The sequence below is a fragment of the Dipodomys merriami genome, unplaced genomic scaffold (genome assembly GCF_024711535.1).
Source record: "Dipodomys merriami isolate MVZ:Mamm:240054 unplaced genomic scaffold, mDipMer1.0.p SCAF_1, whole genome shotgun sequence".
Taxonomy (NCBI): Eukaryota; Metazoa; Chordata; class Mammalia; order Rodentia; family Heteromyidae; genus Dipodomys; species Dipodomys merriami.
In genome coordinates, this window is record NW_027202270.1 from 52,201,004 (window position 1) to 52,222,206 (window position 21,203).

The following is a 21,203-nucleotide window of genomic DNA, read 5'->3' on the forward strand; positions in this document are numbered from 1 at the left end:
TGCATATATATATATATATACGTTACATAAAAGTTATATATTGTAAATTACATAATTTATATACACATACATATTTTGAAAATGCACACAAGCTAACAAAATAAGAGTAAATGTCTTCCATCTCTGACTTGCTTACCAACCTAACAGAATTTCTTGATTTTATAGAAGGTATAAAATAGTTACTGCAGTTGCCTTCTACCTGATGAAGTCATTAGAACCTCATTCTCTCCCTACTAATCAGAAAAGCAAACAAACAACAGAAAACTAAACAAAGCCACTCAGGTTTCTGGGAGAGAAGCATTAAAGTGCAATTCTGAGAAAAGGAACAAGATGGCCCAGGACAGCTTTTGCCTCCTGTCTGAAGGCACCTTCTGGACAGCACTGAATACTGAATGGAAAAACAATCCAAGCAGATCGCAACAGTTCATTAGATTTAGAAAATAAGTTCAGAGGCACTGGAGACTAAGGTGTTGGAATCTGCAATACAGAAAACTTAGAAGATGATCACTAAGATGCAAATTCATAGGAATGGGGATTTTCAAATCTGGCAAAGAAACATAAGTAATGAAAACTGAACACTTGTCAGAGCTCAAAGAGGTATGAGAGACACACCAATTACAACCAGCAGAATAGAAACCTCTCAATTTACCGGAGTATTCAGTAAAAATCTCAGAGAAAAACAAAGGCACAGTACTAGGACTTATCTAGTTGTATCAAAATTTTAAAAAATAGCCTAGAGTTATAACCTGATTTCCAAAGCAGTCTATCTCTCCACAAAAACAAAGTCTAATGGCCAAGATTTATTGGACAAAATCCTCAAAGTACAGGAAAAAAGTAATAGACAAATGGGATTACATTAAATGAGCATGTTTCTAGACGGCAGAAGATATAAACAACAAAGGAAAAGATAGCCTACAGTTTGGGAAAAGATATTTGCAAACTATACATCTGACAAGGTTTACTTTCCAGAACACATGCACACGTGTGCATGCATACACACACACACACACACACACACACACACACACACACACACACACACACACACAAAGCAAAAATACTAATGCAACTAAAAATAATCAATAGAATAAAAAATTATTTCTCAAAAGAAACATACAAATGACAAGTATATAAAATGCATTACTAATCATTAAAGAAATTTCAATCAAAATCCTAATGAGATATTTATTACCTTACTCTAGTAAGAATATTATTATTAAAATTACTAAAGATAACAAGTGCTAAAAAAAAGGATGTGAAGAATGGGGGAAATGTATACATTGTCGGTGGCAGTGTAGTAGTTATATCATGGAAGCAGCATGGCATAATCAGAAATAGAACTACCACGGGATCCAGGACTGAGTATAGCCAAAGAAACAAAACCAGTCTATCAGAACATACCCCCCACTACTCTGTTCATTGCACCATTATCCTCAAGACAAGAAATAGCAACAAATGTCCACTGACCAATGAAGGGATTAAGAAAATATGGGACCTATCCACATCAGATTGCAAATTCAGAATCAAATTCAGTCATTTGCAAAAGCATGAATGGAACTGGAGACCATTATGATAAAGAAAAGAAATGTGGCACAAAGAGACGAGAATTTCACAATTTCATCTATATGTGAATAAATATATATATATATTTCACACATATTTCACAGGATTTGAGAGTGGAATGGTAGTTTGAAGCAGAGTACAAAAATAGAAAGAATGTAAAGAACTTGATCCATATGTAACTAGTTATGGCTAGATAGGCATAAGATAGGGATTTTGTATGTTTTCACTATAAAAGAATGCTATGTTTAAGAAGATAGACATGGGGGGCTAGGAAGATGGCTCAGTGGTAGAGCGCTTGCCTTGCATGCATGAAGCCCTGGGTTCGATTCCTCAGCACCAGATAAGCAAAAAGAAAAAAGCCGGAAGTGGCACTGTGGCTCAAGTGGTAGAGCGCTAGCCTTGAGCTGAAGAGTTGAGGGACAGCGCCCAGAGTTCAGGCCCCACGACTGGAACCAAAAAAAAAAAAAGAAGAAGAAGATAGACATGGGTAATATGATTAATGCATTGTACAATATATACATGTACCAAAATAGTGCCCATAAAATCTGCAGTTTTTACATTTCTATGTTTGGTTAATATGATTTTTTAAAATAGCACTGTCTAGCATTTTAAAGGAGAAACACCACAATATTGAAGACTTATTTTTTAATTAGGCAGTACCAATTAAAAATAATAGATATGGTTAAAAGCTGAAAAATAACTTTAGCCTTTAACAGGAGAGAATCCAATAAACCAAACCCTGAACTGACAGAGATAATAGAATTTACAGACAAGACTAATCACTTGAACAAATGTGTGTATGGACTACCCCCAAAAAAGAAGAAGCAAGCAGAAAAATAATGGCTGTTTTTTCCCCAAGACTTATGAAAATGATGAGTTACAGAGCCAGGAGTTCAGTGAATCTCAAACATGTTAAATATAAACAATTATATCAAAGCTTATTATAATCAAGTTGATCAAAACTATTTTTAAGGGGAAACCTTAGAAGTCACTAGAGAGAAAAAAAGTCATTATGCATAACAGAACATGATAGAAGTTTTTCTATGAGAAATGACAGAAGCAAAAAGATCATGGACTAAGACATTTAAATTACTAAACTAAAAACAAAATCTGTTAACATAGAAATTTATGTTTAATTAAAATAATCCTTCAAAACTGATATAAAAATCTAGCATGATTTATCATGAGAAGACCCTCAGAAAATGCATAAAGTTCTCCAAGTGACAGGAGAATTATAAAACCTGGAACACAGTGGCTGGGAAGGTGGCTCAGTGGTAGAGCGCTTGCCTTGTATGCATGAGTCCCTGGGTTCGATTCCTCAGCACCACATAAGCAGAAAAAGCCAGAAGTGATGCTGTGGCTCAAGTGGTAGAGTGCTAGCCTTGAGCTGAAGAGCTGAGGGACAGTGCCCAGGTCCAGAGTTCAGACACTACAACTGACAAAAATAAAAGGAACACAAAGGAATTACATAATCAAGAAATAGTAAATGTATGAATAAATTTAAAATATTCTCCCTCATTGTTAAATACATTCAAAATAATTGAATATTTAAGCTGAACATGATATCAGTGACATCACATTTGATTTATAGCTTTTGAGTCATGTGTGCAAGGAGAAATTGTAATGACAATGAGACATAGGGCAAAATGTATACAATGGGAAGTATGCTTCTTGTACTCTATATGTGGCCAGTCTGCATGTATTGATAATTATATCATTTATATGGGCTAAAAATGATGTGATATGCTATCCAAAAATGTTCTGCGTTTAGAAGAAAAAATGTTTTCCTAACCTCTGATTCTTTCCCAGGGTTTTTCTCCCAAGCATTATAAGATATACAAAGAAACTAAGCTGAAAAAGAAAACAAATGACCAAGAAAGCTTTTTAGGTTAACAGAGCCTAAATCTACTTTTTTTTAAGTGAACAAGTGCCTTACATTAAAAAAACAATGATTGTAGTATGTTTCAAAAAAATGTTGTTTGAACGTAGTTGAATCAGATATTTCATGATTTTTTTTTTCCTTTCTGGGCTGTTGTTGCTTTTCCCCACTGCCTGGTAATCTGCTCTACCAGTCTCTGAAACATGTATTACCACATCTCTGAGTTCCTAACAGATCCTAAACATCAAATACAGACCATGTATCATGTTCTTTTCTGTTTAGAGTAAAACAATTCTTTGCTAAAAATTTCGAATCTAAGTACAAAATGAAATTATATATTTTAAATCATGAAAATTAGCCCACAATGCAAAAATAATAGTATCTACCCAAGCATTGAAAGGATACCAAGGGACATCAGAGCAGTTTTGCCCCATATTTTTCCCCCCCACTGGGTATCTGTGACTCAGTAGGCTGAGATCTGAGGATCACAGTTCAAAGCCAGCCTGGTCAGGAACATTGAGACCTTCCTGTGGCTCAAGGGGTAGAGCACTAGCCTTGAGCTCAAGGACAGGGCCCAGCACCAGAGGTCAAGCCCCATGACTAACAATATATATATATTTTTTCTTACAGAACACTATGATGAATTATTTGAAATACATTATTGACAATATAATAATGTATAGATTCCTTAAACAGTTGGTCATCTCTTTAAAAATTGAAAAAGTGTTCAAAATAAAATTAAAATTTATAATAGATGTTGATTTATAAAAAGGTTAGATTTATAGTGAAGAGATGATACATAATATTTTTTCAAAAATAAATATTTTTACTTCAATTCAAACAAAAGTTAGCTTTAAGATCATCTCTGAAAGGTATTTTTATGTCAGAAATTTTTCAAGACAAAGTATTCATGGCTGGAAGCGTGGATCAGAGGTGTAGTGCCTTACTAGTAAACAGAAGACCCTCAGTTAAGACCCTAGTATTAGCAAAAGAGGAAGGGGGGAGAAGAGAGAGAAGAGAAGGAGAAAGAGGAAGAGGAAGGAGAAAGAGTATGATGACCCCTAATATGACTTGCACACTCCTCCCGTGTACAACCTGAAATTACAAGCAATCAGTTTTTACTTTAATTTAGAATCCACGAGGAATCTGAGTAATCTCTGTCTTTAGATGTCAGACTGTCAGATGCACATGCATATTAGTTTGACTTCTTTTTGCGGGAGAGGGGCAGTGGTACATTGGCACAACTGGATTAAGGTAATCACAATCTCCATGATTGAAATTATGAAAAGAATATTACATCCAAGTACAGTGTTCTCCCATAATTTTGTTTTTTTTTAATCTAATCCAGCTCTAATGTATGCAAGCATTTTTGGAAATGTTTCTGCAATTATCCAAAGACTCTACTCGGGAACTGCCAGGTACCATATGCAGATGCTTCGAGTAAAAGAATTTATTCGCTTCCACCAAATCCCCAACCCTCTGAGGCAGCGGCTTGAAGAGTATTTCCAGCATGCATGGACATACACCAATGGCATTGACATGAACATGGTATGTATTTCTGTTTCCCAAAAAAAAAGTGCCAGAGGCACTATAGCTAGCCAAAGTGGAAAAAATCCCAGTCTCACCAGCTTTGAACCCCTTGCTTTTGTTTTTCTTTTTCTCTCTCGGATGTTTATTTTCTCCCCTGGAGATAGTGTCTCATTCTCAATTCATGGCATTGCATGGTGCTATATCTAGTTATACTGTGTGGCGAAGGCATTATAACATGATGCAAACTGATATAGCTGGGTGTGGTAGAGTTCCCCTGCTGGTTACAGAAAGCACTGCATTAACCAGCGCTTGGGTTTTCACGACAGAAATAATTTTCCTGAATGCAAAGAAATTGCTAGACCAATGTCTAATTAAAATTTAGCAACTACAATTCCCCCAGAGATCCAAGAGTTAGCCAATTTTAAAAAAAAAAGGACCTTTTGAAAACTTATGGGAGAGGTTAGGGAACTTAAGTACATCATGAGCACTTTCAGATAGGAAGTTCATGCTTCTTTGAACATCTTCTTTCCTATATTTCAAACAATTGACATTGTGCACCTCTGATATACTTGATTTAATGAATCTTTTCTTTCAAAGGGGGATATGGATTCCTTCATATCTTTTAAGCAAATTCAACATCAAAAAATCACTTGTCATCACCTCACCTCCTGTATCACTGCTCAAAACTCCACATAATTAAAACTAATGTGGTCCAAAGGGATCCTCTTTATTACTAGCAGTATTTCCCATAGCATTTACCTTGCTGTTTTGATTTAAAGATAGATTGCTGAGGATAAGTTATGCAATAAACCCAAATACTATGGTACACCATAGAGAAAATAAATCAAGATCTAGTACCTATGAGACTGACTAGTCTTCCGAAGGGCAAAAAGTGTTTGAGAATTTTTTTAGAAAACAAAATAAATTGCATTTAATGACACCAAATGCATAGTATAATTTTATGTTGGATCTTAGTGTATAATTTAGCTTAATATTTTACTCTCACCAGACGTTTTCTTACACAAATGCAAAAGATTCAGAGAGCAGCAATGGTATACATTGGAATATTGCCCAAATTATGAAACATAAATTGTGAATAAGTTTATCAAAGTTGTGTGTGATTTATCTGAAAAATAAAGACATAAGCTTTTTAAGTTCAAGAGCTAATCAAATTATCACATAATGGAAAATGCTACAGCTAAATTCAATGAGTTATTTCAAATTATCTCAAAGTTCATAGTAAAATAATTCATTTCCTAAATTGACTTCTCTAAGAGAATATTTTAATCTTGTAAGACAGAGCACTTATATGTTGATTACTTTCATATATTTCCATCAGTATGACTGATTAGCAAAAGTATCAGCATTCAAAAATTCTTGAGGAAATCTTTTCTGCTGGGTTGGCTGAAGCAGGGTCAGGAATTTTTAACCAAAATATGTATCACTCAATTTTATCATTCCATACTTTCAGATTATTTCAATAAATGTACTAAAAATAATTTATTTTACCTCCTCTCCATGAACTCGTTTTATGACCATTTTTTGATAAAGTCTATTTTGTGACAACTATTTACCTTTCATTGTTTGACTCTATTACCTATGAATATGGTTTAGATACCACTTGCCTATTTACAATGTACTTATGAAAGATTTATCTCTTTCCTGTCTGCTTCACACCTTAATACATGGAATCACAACACCCACCGGTAAGAACAGGAGGTATTTATATACAATTTAATTCTCGTGTAAATTGTGGAGAATTCCCTTGTTTATCTGTCAGGTTTAGAGCTTGTTAAATGATTTCCAATGTAGTTTTTATCTTTTTTTTTGCATGATATAATGGAGGAAAAACAAAGCAAGAAACTGGGGAAGAGAATTTGGAGGAGGCCAAGTACAGAACAGAATTTTTTAAATCTTATCAACAACTTGACCTCTAATAATGTTTATATATAATTTCCCATGTTCCACAAAAATATATTCCTCTGCCCTTATTTCCACTCTGGTAAAGGTTATGGGTATACGGTTTGCATTAGATAATTGTCATAAAGAAAATGTCATTCTCTTTCATCATTCTCTATTTTCATGATGTAGGTGCTTTTCTTTCCTCTCATCTGCATGCCAGTGTTACATGATCCTGGAGTGCGTGAGCTCTAAACCATGTGCCGCTGAGTCTTGCATGTGGTTTTGAGAACTTGACTTTGCACGAACTTCTTGTTTGTACACAGTGTCTACATTTTTCATTTTGTGACTGCAAAGTGAGTAAAAAAATCAAAGATCAAGATAACTCTGAAAACTTGGCAAATGGAAGATGCTTGCTTATTAACCATGATATGTGAAACAAAGTTGATTAGAGAAAAGCAACTGTACTCTTAGAATATTGAGAGGTAAAAAAAAATCAAAGTGGGCTTTTTTTACCTCCAAAACCACATTGTTACAGTCATTAAAATCCTTATGTCCTGAATATTTACTATTAAATAACTTTAATTTAATAACAGTTGAAAATGATTTAAATTTATGTGATACATAAATTTATTGTGATACATAAAAATACATCAAACTGTTGTATTTTGCATCAGCATTCCATGTTATCTCATTTAAGTATAATCTTAAATATAATTTCTCATAAAACATTTCAGGTCATTTTTACTGTTCAACCATGTTCAAGTGAAGTACAAGTTTTTTCAGTCAAAGTTTATTATTAAGTACTCTAAAATTAGTTTCATAACCTAAAGCTTTGGCTTCTTGGTAGATCACATAAAAATAGGAATTGACTTTCTTTTTTTTTAAAAAAAGAGGGGGGGCATTATATTACTAATTGCCTATATTTTTACTTTTCTGAAACTTATTGCTGGAAACTTATGTTCTAGAATTAAAACATTTTGGGAACAGTAATAGATCTCTCTCAGTTCAAACAAAAATGGTTCAGAGAACATGAAGAAAAGAAACCAAATAATGAAGATAGTGAAAGGAACATGTTCTTTAAAGTCTGATTTCAGACAAGATTGTAAAAAATAATAAAAAAAAATGTGCACAAGTTAATTCTTGAGAATCTCATTATTCCTGCAGAAATTTTCCTTGCTAGGAGTCAAAAGGCCATTTCTCAAGTTAGACCTTGTAGTTTCTCAAATAAAACTATATTTTTACTTATCCTGAAACATTTGAGGTTACCCTGCCATTGATTTAGTTATAACACTGCCAAGAAAGTGAAAATAATCTTCCATGTCACATAACACGTAAGAGCCTGCCCTATATGAAGATGACCCTGAGGGCCCATATACCATTCTGGATAGAAGGGAGCAATCTCTTTAGGATGGAATCGTCTTTGATATTAGATATAATGGCATGGAAGAAATCCTTTATGGACATTTAATGGAGCATTTCTTTCTTGCCTAAAAACACTCTTTCCATACCAAACAAGAAACACCTGAATGACAGAAATGAATACAGAATAGGGAATCAGAAGACACAAGTACTCTCTCTTAATCTGCCACTAATCTTGGGCAAGTCACTTAATTTCTCCTCCCTTTTTGTAAGCTCATTGCTTTCAAATGATAAGCACCAGTTCTCAAATACGCTGAATGTGTATTCCAACCTGTCTGTTGCCCACCTCCCTCCTCCACTTTCTATACTGAGAATCTGACCTTGCCTTATTTATGAACCATAAATAACAACGGACTGTTGTTATTCCAAAACCACTGGTCTAAGTTGATGATAGAATTATTAATGAGAGAGAACCAAGGAGACCATTTCAGATACAGACAAGGTTAGGAGTCAAAGCAGAAATATAGGCAGAATTTGGTGTGTAATATAGAAGTAACTTTATTTTAGGAAGACAGGAGAATGATTGAGTACTTTTTAGGTTGGAACACTAATAGAGGAGATAGTGAGAGACAGGGTCAAAAGGTGGTTGGAAGAATAGCTTAGAAATAGTGATGAATAGATAAATTTTCTTTAATGACAAGCAAGAAAGCAAAGAGAAAGTAGGTGTTGGCTTTCAGGATCAAAGCAGAAAAATTGACAGCATAACACTACCCCATCCAGGCTCTCAGGTCAGGCAGAGAATTAATAGTGGACAAAAGTGGAGGGAGAAAAGGTTTATGGCGATTTTAATCAAGAATCAGCCTAGTAGGCTAAAAATACTTAGCATTGAAGTAGTCTGAGTAAAATAGCATTTGTAATGGAAATGACAAACAAAGCCAATCAAGGTGGGCAAGTTAATAATAAATGGTGGCTTACTCAATAAAAAAAAATCATGTCTTGAAACTTAAATGATGTGTAGGGGGAGATTTAATGAAAATTTTATTTTCTTTTCTTTTACAACATGTTTCTAGTTTCTCTATTGTCTGTCAGAATGTTTCTTTATTGTCTGTCTCTGTCTCTCTGATCTAACTCTATACCATTTTGATCTCTGTGACACTTTTTCTATATACTTTACTAAATGATGTTGTATGGGCAAAACCTTCAAATCACAGTTTTGATGCACCATAGTGAAATGCTGTAAGATCTTGTAGTTACATTCAACATCTCAACAACAGTTTCATGACAATATATTCTATCACTAGCATAAAAAATATTTACAAGGTAACATCACATGCTTTTGAGACTGCTTCATATTTCTCCCCCTAACTTTTTCTAAAGCTCATTTATATGTGGCAATTTATAGGTATAATCACTGAAAAATACATAATTGATCACTGTATGATAGAGTTGCAATAAAGCTATTAAAAGTGTTCCCTCATATCTGACTAAACTTCTACACTTTAAAGGGAGTCATGGAGATTTGCAAAAACTGTTCATTTTAATGATAATGAGCCACAAGACTGGCAACAATAGTTTGGTTTTCTCTAAATAAAAACCATTTAAGAATTGATTTAAGGACAGTTTTTGCACAGTGCAATTGAGAGGTCATTTTCTTCTGTTTGTTGATTCATTGACAGGGATTGCTTGGTTCTGATGAACTAGATCTATAACACTAATAAGAAGCCTACAATTAACACAAAGTCTGTCTCTCTTGATCACCTACTATAATCAGCCCTGAATAAGAGGTGCTTGATAAAGGGCACAGTTCCTTTGCCCTCCCTATTTTGCATCAAGTCTTTTTACCCTTAGCATCTTGAAAATACCACAGAGAATGGTGCATACTCTCTAGCTTCCTGATATGGAGAGTGCCAGGCTCAGGACAGGCTTCTGGTGCTTTGGGGTCACAAATGATTCCTGCTCAGTCAGCTTTCACAAGTGATGATAGTCCTTTCATTCTGTTCTCCAACTATCATCAGTAAGGACTTAATACACAGAAGGCATCAGGCTACTCCCTGACAAAGTGCGCTCTTTAGTGAAGGATCCAGGATTTTATCAGTCCTGAAACAAGAGAAAGAAGGACAGCATTATCCTTGGCTTTACACAGGATCCACAGACATTGCAGAGACACAGCTGGGATAGTGGAAACACTCAGAGGCTCAGTTTTCTCCATTTGTTTCTAATGTTTCTCTTACAGGAGTAGGACAGTGAGGATGATGTCCCGAACTGTTTGAAACTTCTTAAAATAATGATCCTGTAGATTAAAGATCTACTGTACAGTCCCTTATACTAAAGGGCACGATGTGGTTTGAGAAGCTTTTTGGAAGAGGCAGGAAGGAGGACTCATTCAAAACGAATTCTGCTTCAGACCATTTAATCCATGCAGGTTAATCCAATAATAAATCATCAAATTCAGTTATAAAATAGTCTTCAAGCTGGGCGCCAGTGGCTCACACCTGTAATCCTAGCTATTCAGGAGGCTGAATCTGAAGATCACATTTCAAAGCCAGCCTGAGCAGGAAAATCCATGAGTCTTATCTCCAATTAACCACCAGAAAACCAGAAGTGGCGCTGTGGCTCAAGTTACAGAATGCTAGCCTTGAGCTGAAGAGCTCAGGGACAGTGCTCAGGCCCAGAGGTCAAGCCCTTGACTGACAAAAATAAACAAACAAACAAACCAAATAGTCCTCAGAAATATGACCTTATGTCTCTTTTAGTTCAGAAATTACAGTAATTCAGCCTTTCTCAAACTTATGGGAAGCAAACCATCCTCAATCTTCTTCAGAATATAAACCAGATACTTTCTTCAATGGAAAGCATTCCTAGGGGACTTATGATTTATATTATGAATGGACATGTATATGTCTTACTAATGTATCAGGTTTTTTATTCTTTATTAAGGTTGAAAATTAGCGGAAGTAATTCATACAAGCCAAATGACCATATATCGCCCTAAGTGATCCTTTAACTCAGGATATTCAAATATATTGCTTTTCTTCCATTAGACATGTTTTTATCCATGGATAGGGAAAACATAATTATTACAACTTTTGAAGAACATATTTTAGTTGGCATCTTGGCTCCTATTTTGCCAGGAGGATCATTTTCTTTTACATTTAAACAGTCATATAAACATATTTATCTTAGGAACATCTGAATGGTATTTTCTTTATAATGAAGGCCATTGATTCTGATAATGTATTCCTAACTCTTTATAATAATGCTAGGTGTTATTTATTTATGTTGTAGTTCATATTGCCCTCTCTACTGGTAATCTTTATAGAGCAGTATGTTCTACCACCCTTACAGTGCTAAAATATGTCTACATTTATAAAGACATACTGCACTGTGAAAACAAATCAGTGTGCACTATATGTTGTTGAGACAGTTATTTTCTTTGAATAGTTGGATTTCATTTCTAGGTATCCTTTCCTTTTACACTGTAAATCACAGCTTGTGAATGTCAGGAATATTAGCGATATTTTCCAAGATGGGAATTATAGTCCATAATTTAATTGCATTTGCTTGATCTACCAGCCATTAAAAAATTAACAGTAAATAATACCAGCAATAATACCTCAACCTGAAGCCAATTTCTTCTGACTAGATATTTGAAGAACAGACTGGGATATAATGTCAGAAAAAAAGTTTAAAAGCACAACTAATAAAAGGGAAAACAAATCATATGGACTAAACCATCAGAGATAGTAACATTCTTAAAGCATAGAGGAGGTATTTGTATAATGGTCAAAAGCAAAAAAAATAGAGAAAAGGGGAATATAAGTAATAATAGGGAATAAAATATTGTAAGTAATAATATACTTATATGATATATTATAAGTAATAATGTACCTCATTCTTTTTAAGCATAAAAATAATGTAAGTGAAATTTTTAAATAAATATATTTCTTTATTATCTTGCCTTTCATTTTCACCCATCAAAGCACAAAGTTACCTAAAAATGTCCTTTAGTAATATTTTTATTAAATATAAAAAATGGTTCTTATGAGTTTATGGATTTTATACTGTCAGTCCTTAACTGGAAAGACAGGATTTGTTTAATCATTAAAGCAAATGAAACACTAAGATCTACCTTTTTAAAGTTTAATTATGTAATATATATTCTATATAATTATTGAATTATAATTATTGAATTATAGAATTATACAGAATATATATAATACCATAATTATAATATATAATTCTAGAATTATATATTATATATCTATAAAATATATTATTGATATCCTATCAATAACCCTTGAACACACATCTAATTAATCATAATTGCTGAAATCATATTTACATAATTTTAACTTTTCTCACATATCATAGCCTGATTGATTTTTCTCAGGATTGAAATTATCTTCTTTGATAGTAGATGTGTCACATACATAAGCACCTCCATATTTACCCATATATTACCTAAGTATATACATATCCACATCCTTTTATGTTCTAAGTATACATATATACCTACCCCACTCATATATGTGTTTACTAGGAACATGTCACAAAGCCTTGCCATTTCTTGACACTTCATTCCAGGGTTCTTCAGGAATAAATAGATAATGAACTTCAAACAGCTGTAATCCTTTCCTTTCAGCAAATTGTGTATTTTTTTCTACCCTTGGAATTTTAATATTGTTATTGTCCTTGCTGAATATTAAAATATCTGAAATATTTTAATGAAATTTCAGTGCTTCAGATCTACCCTACAACAGTTAAAATAAGAACTGCTTTAGCAACATCAAGACTTTTGCCTGTCTATTCTAATATTTGGCCAGGGACACAACCACTAATTCACACCTTTAAAAAAACTCTATTAATTTTCATTAGTTTCTTCTCAAAAATTCTTATCTTTATAATTAAACTTATCCTTGTATTTTGTGTATTTTAGTCAGATGAAATATATTACAAATTTTCATGTTTATCTATCAATGAGTAAGGTAAAATTAAACTACCTTCTACACAGTTGCTTTAACACATTCTTTGCCTTGATCTAGTAGGCCATTTTTTAAGACTGTTTTAGTTTGCTTTTTTTTTTTTTGGTTTGTGTTATAGAGGAGTTCTCTTGAATATGGACTCTTTGTATGTACTAAGAATAAAATCCTAAAAGTAACCAAAAGGCAAAATTTTATTTTCTCTTTTTAAGTAACGCATTTCTTTAGTTCATTAGAATCTCTAAAACAATTATAATGAAAAGTCCCCATCATGAAAACCAATATTCTTAAAATGTTCTTTCTCAAATACATAGTGCTTTGTAAAATACTGTAATATATTGTCAATGTTACTAATTAGCAACAATAAATATATATATGCTCTTTATGTGTTAGAAATGAACTAGGTGTAAAGTCATCTGGTCCTGCTAGTTTTAATAGGTGTTTAGCCATCATTCCTGTTCTACTGTAGCAGTGATTTATAATAATGGTTTGTTTGCTAATGATTTCTATTTTGTAAAAGATGCATATATTTCATTTTGCTACAGGATTGCAAGAAAGTTTCTCTAACAAGGCATTTAATCTTTTTTTCTATCTGTTCATACATCTTCTATACCATCCAAAACCTTGTATAAATTTGCTTATTCTTTGTTCTTAAGAAATCTTAGAAAGGTGTACATATTTTCATTCTATTTTTAGAGGAATAATCCTTGGATATATGATTTCCTGGTACTATTCTTTTCATTTTTAGTATCTCCTTGAATATGTTCTCTTTTTTGGCTAATTCTGGCATTCTTAATATTTGTATTATGTCTTTTGGATTTCAATCTTCCTTTAATAACAAAGGCATTAAGAGTAAACATTTCACTTTTTTATAATTTTTACTTGTTACAATTTTTTGATTTCCATGGATTTTGATATGAAGTGTTCTTTCAGTAATTCCTAAACCATTTCTTCTTTGTTCTGTATATTATCAGAGTATGATTTTCATTTCCAAATATTTCTAATTTTGAGTCACTTTTAAGGTGAGGCATATTATAAGTCTAGTTCATGAATGACATAATATTTCTACTTTTTAAATATATAGTCTCCTATTTAATTCAGCAATCTGTTGCATTTTAAAAAGTGATTCACTATTATACAACTTTTCCAAAGAATTCATCTCTGTTTTCATAGTTGGAGAGGTAGGAATTGTTCTCTCTTGTACAAAATGTCATTATTTTATGTACTATGTGGTTGAATTATGTAATCCCACTAGCTGGTAGAACTGGCACAAATAGATACTGGCATATGACTCAGTGGTGGGAGCAGATGTGTGAAGAGACACAAAAGTACCTGGAATGTTCAGCAAACCAGGTATCACTCAGTGTCTTTCATAGGAGGGGCCATATGCTTGGTGAAAGGGAGAATTTCCATTTTGAAATGCTGTTTTGCACAAGGCAGACGGTTCCTCATATGGCTATCACTTTTAATACAAAACAACTGCATTTTTGTCTGGCCTTAACATTTCCAAGGAGCAAATATCCCATCTGGTACAGAATGAAGAAAGCAGCTATGCTAAATCTCTATCTTTCGTTATTGATCCTTGAAACCAAGAATCTTAGTTCTTCCACAAATATCCCTTGATATGGTATGTCTTAGCTTTCACATCCCCCCACCCCTCCCCGCCCCGTCATGGGGTTTGAACTGGACCCGAGTGCTGTCCTTCAGCTCTTCCCCTCAAGGTGAAGCACTCTACCACTTAAGCCACAGCGCCACTTTCGGTTTGCTGGTGGTTTACTGGAGCTAAGAGTGTCACGGACTTTTCCTGCCCGGGCTGGCTTTGAGTCTCAATCCTCAGATCTCAGCTTCCTGAGTAGCTAGAATTACAGGCGTGAGCCACTGGCGCCCGGCTAGCTCTCACATCTGAAGAGTGGGATGATTACAACTCTATACTTTACATAATGTTCACCACTCAATAAAAATTTTGATGGTAAAGTTCGATGTTTCTGAAAATATAAAACTTATTCAGATTTGAGATAGTATTTTAAGTGCAGGGTGGTATTTTAAATCTTTTCTTTTTTCATTTGGAGCCAGTATTTTTCTTTTTTTTTCACTGGGCAAGCAAGCACAGGTCATCTATAATCAATCCATTTGGAAAAAATAATTTGTACAGCATCCAACAGAACCAACTATTGTTATATTTTGTTCATTCCTACCTCTACTACCTCTCTCATCTAACCCGCTGGGGTTAAGGGAGGGGTGTGAAACTGATCTGAAGGATGGCGATCTTTCCTGTTGCCTTAGATACTTAATAGTTTTCCAAGTTTCTACTGAGGTCTCATGTCAGATACCCTGATGCACTACCCTTTCTCAGTTCAGCTTTTGCTGAGTGAGCATGATTCCAGAGCTTGGGTAAATAGAACATATAAAAGCAATCAATCTCATCTACTCCTCCATCCTTATCCACACACCAACTCACTCTTGGCTGTACATTACTTTGAGTTATGTTAAAGTTTCAGTCCCCTTTTGCAAAGAAGAAGAAAGTTGAGAAGAAAGATATAAGGTGATACATGAAGAATTCTCTTTCATTTTTTATATACATTTACCAGTACCAAAACTGATTCAAGATTTTTTTACTTTGGCCTTCACGTTTATGAAAGAGAGGGTTTTCTCCTACACATATGTATGTCACATGTTTTGCTTCCTAAGTGGCATAAACTACATGTCTGTATATATGTATATGTTTGTGTGTTTATATAAACTGAGTGGATAAATTACATACAGAAAATCCATTTTTAATGTTTAAAAATATTCCCACAATGATGGATTCTCCAATGTTGTCTTTTCCCAATAAGACTGGCCAATTATGACAGCCTTATAAAGTAAAATAATTCCTGATTCTTATCAGCCACATGAAGAGACAATAAGACAATAGATGACAATCCATTTCGAGCTTCAGACTAGAGTACATGTAGGGTTAAAATGACTGAAAGTCCACTTGTCATCATCATTTGTTAAGATGTAATATTAAACATTTAATCACAGAAGAAATAAAAAATGTTTACTACTTGTCCTAATGCTATAGAAAATAAAATCTATAATAATCTGGAAATGATATTAGCTTAGGACATTCATTTCTAGAAACAACAGAAATCAAAGTTCATTTGTTTACAAGTGCTAGAAAATTATCAACAGCTAAATACCTACATGAAAACAATGATTCCATCAGAATCAGTGATGTTGTTAACTCTTAAAGCTGTACCCTAGAGTAGGGATGTAAGATTTAATACACTGCTTGCATAATCTATTTTATTATCATGCTTAAGGCTTAGTGTTTTCATGGGGAATGTTAATTTGTGTTTTGATTAATCCTAATTTGTCACAATTTAAGTATATCTAATGAGGCAGAGAATTTCCTTAGAAAATTTCCTGACAGTTAACACAGCCACCAAAGTTGTCCATATGATTAATCTGCACTTTAGGAGAACATTTGCTACATTCTAAATGTACCCAGTTAGGCCTGCCTTTGGGAATGTTCTCTTCTGTACCCACACTAACTGAAGTGAATTTTAAAAACATTCGTTGCAAAATAGATCAACCTTCCACACTTGCAGAATATGAGGCATATTTTACGGAATGAATTATGATTTATTTTTAAAGAAAAAAAAGTGACTTAAAACACTGTAGAAGAAGCCTGGAAAGACATGTTTTAAAAAATAAACAACTAACACTCTTCCAAACAGAATCTACAAGGTATATGCACGATGACACAATGTTTTGCAACTCAACATAAAAAATAGCAAACTTCACATCTGGTATCTTAAATTTAAGGAAAGAGTAATCATTTTCTGATAATATCTTAGGAATACTTAACCTTATTTGAGAATATTTAATCTCTTAGCAGCCAGGTAAAATTTGATTAGGGAAATAATTAGCTCCTTTTTTCCAACAGAAAGTTGATATAATAATGGCATGCCCAAAGAAACAACTAGTTTAGCAGATATATCTCTCTGCTCAAATGCTACTAACCAAAGTCCAAGAAAGTATTCTTAGTGTGGTGGCATAGCCCTGGATCAAAATTCTTTTTTTATTTTTATTTTATTGTCAAGGTGATATACAGAAAGGTAACTATTACATAAGCAAGGTAGTGAGTACATTTCTTGTTGAACTTGTTACTTCCTCCCTCATTTTTTCTCCCTCTTTCCTTTCCCCTCATCCTCCCCCCAAAATTGTACAGATCATTTCCAACACAGTTTCTTGTGAGTATTGCCGTTGCATTAGTTCCCCTTTGTCCTTTGCTCACCATTTTTTGTTTTCTTTCCCTTCCCTAATTCAGATAAACATATATTCAATACCAATACCAAAATCAAATACAGTACCAACAGGGGATAAATCATAGCAGGAAAACACAATAGAAAAAAATAAAGCATTACTACATTAAAAACAACAACAAAAAAGTAAAACCTCTTGTGTAATCAAAACAGCTCGGTAATGGCACAAGAACAGACCTGAGGACCAATGGAATAGAACTGAAGGCCCACAATGAACCCGCAGATCTATGGGTCTTTGATAAGAGAGCCAAAAAAACAGGATAGAAGAAAAACAGCCTCTTCAGTAAATGGTGCTGACAAAATTGCTGAAGCACTTGTAGAAAATGAAAAAGTTAGATCCTTATAAATTACTCTGCACCAGAATCAACTCCAAATGGATCAAAGACCTCCTGAAACATTACAGGAAGGAATAGGAGAAACTCTAGGGCTCCTTGGCACAGGCCAAAATTTTCTTAATAAAGACCTACAAACAAATCAAAGTAAGGTTGAACAAATGGGATAGCATTAAACTGCAAAACTTCAACATGGCAAGAAAATAGCAAGATCAATAGAAAGCCCACAGATTGGGAGATCTTCCCTAGCCATACAACAGACAAGGGCCTCATTTCTAAAATGTACTTAGAACTCAAAAACTTAAATCCCCCCAAATCAACATTCTTTTAATTTTGTGCTCCATATATAAAATAGGGAACATAATTGTTCCATTAGTATAGACAACTTTGCATTTAAAGATTTACTTGGGTCAAGGAAGGGAGTTAGGGATGATAGGAATATCTGTAATATTTGCAATACCAGCAGTGTAGGAGATGGAGGTGGGGGGACCACAACATAAGACCAGCTCAGGCAAAATATAGGAAAATCTATCTGAAAAATAACTAAGGCAGAAAATTGTCCATGGCATGGCTCAAGTAGTACAGTGCCTGCCTAGCAAGTATATAATCCTGAGTGCAAACTCCAGTGCTGCTAAAAAAAATAATAATAAGTTAATAAAATTTATATAAAGTTGGGCACCAGTAGCCCGGTGGCTCAGGCCTGTAATCCTAGCTACTCAGGAGGCTAAGACCTGAGGATCACAGTTCAAAGCCAGCCAGGGCAAGAATATCCGTAAGACTCTTAGCTACAATAAACTACGAGAAAATCAGAAGTGGTAAAGCACTAGCCTTGAGCTGAAGAGCTGATGGACAGCTCCCAGGGCCAGAGTTCAAGCCCCATGACAAATAAACCAATAAATAAACAAACAAATATATATATATATACATATATATATATATACATACCATTTTGCTTAGCGTTAATGTCAATTCAGATGTTTCAGCCTCCAATCAGTTGTAAAGTTTGTATTCATTACTTAACATAGAAAAGTTTTGAATTTACGTACTTCGTAATTGCAAATCTACTATTAAGTGTGCCTTAGCACATATAACTTTTAGGAAAGCTTAAAGATTAAGTGCAATACTTCTGATAGTGTTTCTATGTGGTCATTTTTTCTCTCCAATGTTTTGTGTTATATCTTGAATGAATTTTATTTGACTTAATGATGCTACCTTGTTTATTGTTATGATTGGATTATTCATGTTTGAAACCTTTAGTATCTTCTGATACTGAAGTATGAGACTGATTTTTTTTTCTTTTCTTTTTTTTTTTTTTGTTGTTGTTGTTGTTGTAGGGCTTGAACTCTGGGACTAGGCATTGTCCCTGAGCTCTTTAGCTCAAGGCAGTTCCACTTCTGGTTTTCGTAGTTAATTGGAGATAAGGGTCTCAGGGACTTTCCTGTCTGGGCTGGCTTTGAATGGCAATCCTCAGATCTCAGCCTTCTGAGTAGCTAGGATTGAAACTGGTTTCTTTTAACACCCACAAAAACCATTCTGTGCTCATTTAAATGAACAAATTCTCATGTGCAAGTCATAATTTGATTTTAAGTTTTAAGTTATATTCACATACATTAAGTAAAGGGAAGAATATTCAAGGGACTATATCATAGCAGAGATATGGGATTTCCAACAAACTTGAAAAGAAAATTTCTAGAATGGCAGACAGTTTTAAAAATCAGTTCTGTGCCAGCCAGTAGAAAGATGAAATTAGAGCTTTAACTCGTCTTCACTCATGTGTCAGTTGAGGATCCATTTAAACAACTACTAGTGTTACAAATTCACACTGCAAATATCCAAGTTTGGCATTAGGAACACAGTGTGGAAAATTTTAGTGAACCCTGTAACAAATTAGTTTTACTGGGATACTTAGGAGATAGGCTTGAGGATCAGGTGCACTATCTGAACATGTTGTATTCCTGTGATACTCTTTTGTCTAGTGCTTGGCAAATAGTAAATAATTAAGAAGTATTTACTAAAAGGATAAGAGCTGGTTTTTCAGACTAACCTGATTCTGGGTAATGTTGTTTTGGTTTTTAAACTTAGACCAACTAAATAAAACAAAACTCCAAAAGCACAGAGTCACAAGCAGAAGGGCCTAAGTACCCTAGCAACATACAATTTGAGGAAAAGAAGACTGCAGAGTGCAGTACGTATTAATACAACAAGCACCAATCTGTCCTATTTTGTACTTATGTACTTAACACACCAGCCTTACTATTAAATGCACTGGGCCTGGTGAAATACTAGTAGAAATACTAGAAGGAAATACTAGTAGGAAATTTGTAGGTTTAAATTCAAGAAGTTTGGCAAGCCTAAAAGAAGAATGGTAATGGTATGCTAAGCAGGCAGCAAAGAAGTCAACCTAGTTGGTCCCAATGAAGAAGTGGTGCCTGGATAAATTATCATCTAAAAATTATCACTTACTTTCCATTGTATCAATCTTCTGGTAATCCATAAATACTCCCTCCCTGATGAGAAATCCCTTAAAGGGGACATACAGATATATAAAACAGATTTCAAAGCTGTTAATTTATGTGGGACATCCAAATTAAAGGACTAGTATGAGATTTTAAAACTTGAGTCTTAGCTACTCAGAAGGCTGAGATCTGAAGATTGTGGTTGAGAAGTGGCCAGGGCAGGAAAATCTGCAAAACTTTTATGTACAATTAACCACGAGAAAACCAGAAGTGAAGCTGTGGCTCAAAGTGGTACAGTGCCAGACCCAAAAACAGGGTCAGCACCCAAGCCCTGATTTCAAGCCCCACTACCAATAACAACAACAAAAAACCCTTAATCTTACATTTTATTGTATTTTACATGAATAACATGACATGACTCAAGAAGGCTAAGAAAGTCAAGTACTACCACCACAGAAAGATTCTTTAATTAAGACAATTATATGTCATTATCTGTGTAAGTTGTACCTGTGTGAACAAAAGCTATAGAATATTTCCAACTCAATGCAGTCCTTTCCAGCAGGCAACAGGAGATTAGAACCAATGCTAGGGACTGGTGAAATTTTATAAGGAAAAGGTTTCCCAAGTGACTTAAAGTTTGTAGATAATTCCAAAACAGCTAGAGTTCTAAGAACAGACTTGCAGATTTATTTTTTTTAATTGCCTACTTTGTAACAAAGATTTAAGGTAAGTTCCAGTGAAAACCTAGGTGCAAATAAAGCAGAACATTTAAGAAGACAAAAATAGAAAATGAAAATTATAGAGAGATATGAAAGAAGAAAGGAGTTCTTAAGCTGTTGATATATGACATATAAAACATTTAAACTCTGCTGAGTCTGTAGCATATAAAGCCA

General features: G+C 34.1%; 1 protein-coding gene across 5 annotated transcripts in view; it reads left to right on the top strand.

Moving 5' to 3' along the window:
- The window catches only part of Kcnh7 (potassium voltage-gated channel subfamily H member 7), a 467,602-nt gene that overhangs the window by 409,091 nt on the left and 37,308 nt on the right, over positions 1–21,203 (top strand). For all 5 annotated transcript variants that reach the window (XM_070021893.1, XM_070021895.1, XM_070021899.1 and 2 more), the window contains one exon: positions 4,791–4,990. In XM_070021893.1, coding sequence (XP_069877994.1) covers positions 4,791–4,990 — 200 coding nt within the window. The remainder of the gene's footprint in view (positions 1–4,790; positions 4,991–21,203) is intronic.